The sequence below is a fragment of the Aplysia californica genome, unplaced genomic scaffold (assembly GCF_000002075.1).
Source record: "Aplysia californica isolate F4 #8 unplaced genomic scaffold, AplCal3.0 scaffold00001, whole genome shotgun sequence".
Classification (NCBI taxonomy): domain Eukaryota; kingdom Metazoa; phylum Mollusca; class Gastropoda; order Aplysiida; family Aplysiidae; genus Aplysia; species Aplysia californica.
Window position 1 is genome coordinate 3,129,863 of NW_004797271.1, and position 2,837 is coordinate 3,132,699.

Here is a 2,837-nt window from a genome sequence, read left to right on the forward strand (position 1 = left end):
ACGCGCACACCCATACACACATACAAACACACAACACACACACATAAACACACACACACACACCCAAACACACACCACCACCATCACCATCACCACCTCCACCATCCAGTCATCCAGTTTGGTCTCAAGTTCATGTGGCCAGCACCATGATGAATGTTTCAGTCGTGAATTTGTTTCTGAACTACTCTCTCATCACCACCGAAATATCACTATGACATATGGACAGGGTATAGACAACCCCAAATATATTCTCTTAAACAATCCAAATTCTTCTGAACACCCAGAATGCTTTTATAAAACACAGAAAAACACTCAGGTAGTTGCCAAAACTTTGAAGTATAACAGAAAATTGAAGCTCTTTCTGCCGGTCTTGTCATTGTCTTGTTTGATTTTCGTGCCAAGTCCGAATTGGAAGCAATATTCTGGAAACGCCATCTGGACGCCAATTTTGGAAGAGGTATCTCAGCTCTGATCTGAAGAAAAAAAACCACACGAACATAAGCAAAATATTGGTCGAGTCTGAGAACATTAAAATGTTGCTTTGGGAACTTAACAAATAAGCTTAATTTTTTTTAATGTGTAGGGTATTCAGGTAGCCCCACCCAGCTTAATGGAAAAGAAAATAGGAAATTGTAAATTAATTTCTCCGTTTAGATGTCAAAAAGGTTGATTTTTAAGATACACTGAACAAGAAGGTCAATTATTACGTTAAGCATCCATGAAACACATAAAAAAACAACAGAAAATGTAATAAATAACAGTGCATTTAATGATAATAATTTATGTTTGCATATTCATATCTTTAATCAATTAACTAAAATTAAAACCTCCACGAAATGCACTCTAGACGCGTGCGTTTTTCTCTTGAATACTTGAACAGGGTTCCCAGATACATGTACAAACAGACCTACAAAAGCCCCAGGGCACAGATGAAAAGCCCTGTAAAATACCAAGCCCAGGTACCGGTAGGGCAAGACATGCACCAGGAATCTCATGCAAACCAGGCATGCCGAACTGACCACAGGAATGACCAGTCCTCGTCCAGGACGGTGGAAAAGCGTGTCGGGGCACAGAAGTGGAAGTCTTGTCTGGCAGATACTCTGCATGTTTGGTCATACACTTCAAGGGGGGGGGGGAGGGTTTCAGGGATACATTGAGGGTGCGGATACTTACTCACAAGTACACGGTCACATGGGGGTGGAGAGAGGGGACGAAAGGGAGGGAGAGAGAGAGAGAGAGAGAGAGAGAGAGAGAGAGAGAGAGAGAGAGAGAGAGAGAGAGAGAGAGAGAGGCGCTTCAATCCCATCATTGTCATTATGCAAATATTATCTCTCATTGCTGAAATTGTAAATAAGCACGAAATATGGCATGAGTAAATTATGGGACATCTTTGAAAAGCCAGCTCTGTTCTCTTCATGCCGCAGTCAGCCCATCAAGAGACTCACCTCCGCAAAGATTGTCCGATTCCGCTCGTTAAGGATCGTGATAAGAAGGTGATAGGGTTGTTTCGAATATTCAATTTCCGAAGCTTCTTCAAAGTTGAAATTGATGTAGGTATTGACTTTATCTGAGTATCTTCAAGATTGAGTTCCAGCAGGGAATCTTCCATTCCCAAAAAGGCGTTGGGGTCAAAGTTCACTATGGGATTGTGGCTAAGGTCAATGACAGTTGCTTTGTAGTTCTGTTTTGAATGAAAATGAAATAAAATTCACAGAATGCGAATTATGAAAGGAATTAAGAAAGAGACAGAAGAGTAAAAATAAAGAGAGATTGTCAAAAAAAAAAGAAATATAAAAATGAAAATGACAAAGAACGCATAATTATTCATAGGTTCCGCAAAATCGAGAAATATCTTGTCAAATAATCTGGTGACAAACTAACATGAAGAAGGTATCAGCTATTGTTCATTTCTCAACATTGCTATATTTTCTAGCTCTTTTCAATGGAAGTTAATTAATAACATACATTGCATTAAGCTTACACTTTGAAAAAAGAAAAAAAAATAGTAACTCAGTAAAAGCAACCTTTCAATAGATGATAGAGATCAATAACTAGAATTGACTTTCTTTGCCTCTTTTCGTCCCGTTGTCATGAGGTATTGTAGCAACTTTGTCCCTTTGTTTCTGCTTCTGGGGCGGCTGTTGTCATGACGGCGTTTTCGAAGATTATACGATAATTCAGTTGTCGTTGTTGTAGACTATGTATAATATATTCTTTCGATCTTCTTTAACTTCAAATCAATCTAAAATCCTCTCGCAAGTCTTATTTTCATTTTTATGCAAGTGTTTTACGCCCCTGTAGACGCATTGTCTTTCCTTCTCAGTAACCGCCCTCCAATTAATGAAATTGTTGTTTAGGGGACTCGTGTACAGAATTGCTGTTTATTTTAGAGCTATAATAATATTAAAATAAATATTTATTAAACCCAATAAGGAGGTGGTGCTAACTCTTAGTTAATAAGTTTATCTTACCTGAAAGGAGTTGCTGGAAACAGCTGTAATTCCATTGCCGTTGAGGTATAGGGCGTAAAAAATGTGTGTGCTGGGAGACGGAGAAGGGATGGAGGTGAGACCGCGTTGCTCACAGTGTATGCTGACGTCACACTGACAGGGGTAAGGGACGGGACAGTCGGGGGTCAGGAGCAGGGCGTTGGACACAGCAAGGACTGATGCCACCACGCACAGGAAGGTAACGATAAGTCTTGCCATGCTGGGGTAGAAACAAGTTTGTAAGAATGAGAATATTAAGCATGTATGTGTCTGGTAAAGGTAAGCCTGAACTCTTGTCTTCGGAATTTTTACTTGACCTGCTGTACTTTTCACCGTCTCTCTCTCTCT

General features: G+C 39.8%; 2 protein-coding genes across 2 annotated transcripts in view; both read right to left on the bottom strand.

The window, feature by feature from the left end:
• LOC101864424 (leucine-rich repeat-containing G-protein coupled receptor 4) overlaps positions 1–2,709 on the bottom strand; it is a gene marked incomplete at its 5' end in the record, with an annotated part of 8,019 nt that extends 5,310 nt beyond the window's left edge. The window contains 2 exon segments of the mRNA XM_005088855.2: positions 1,446–1,681; positions 2,472–2,709. Of these exon segments, the coding sequence (XP_005088912.1) occupies positions 1,446–1,681; positions 2,472–2,708 (473 nt within the window).
• Positions 88–2,837, bottom strand: part of LOC101864031 (protein twist) — a 46,168-nt gene continuing 43,418 nt past the window's right edge. The window contains exon 4 of the mRNA XM_005088853.2: positions 88–473. The gene's annotated coding sequence lies outside the window, so the exon portion shown is untranslated. The remainder of the gene's footprint in view (positions 474–2,837) is intronic.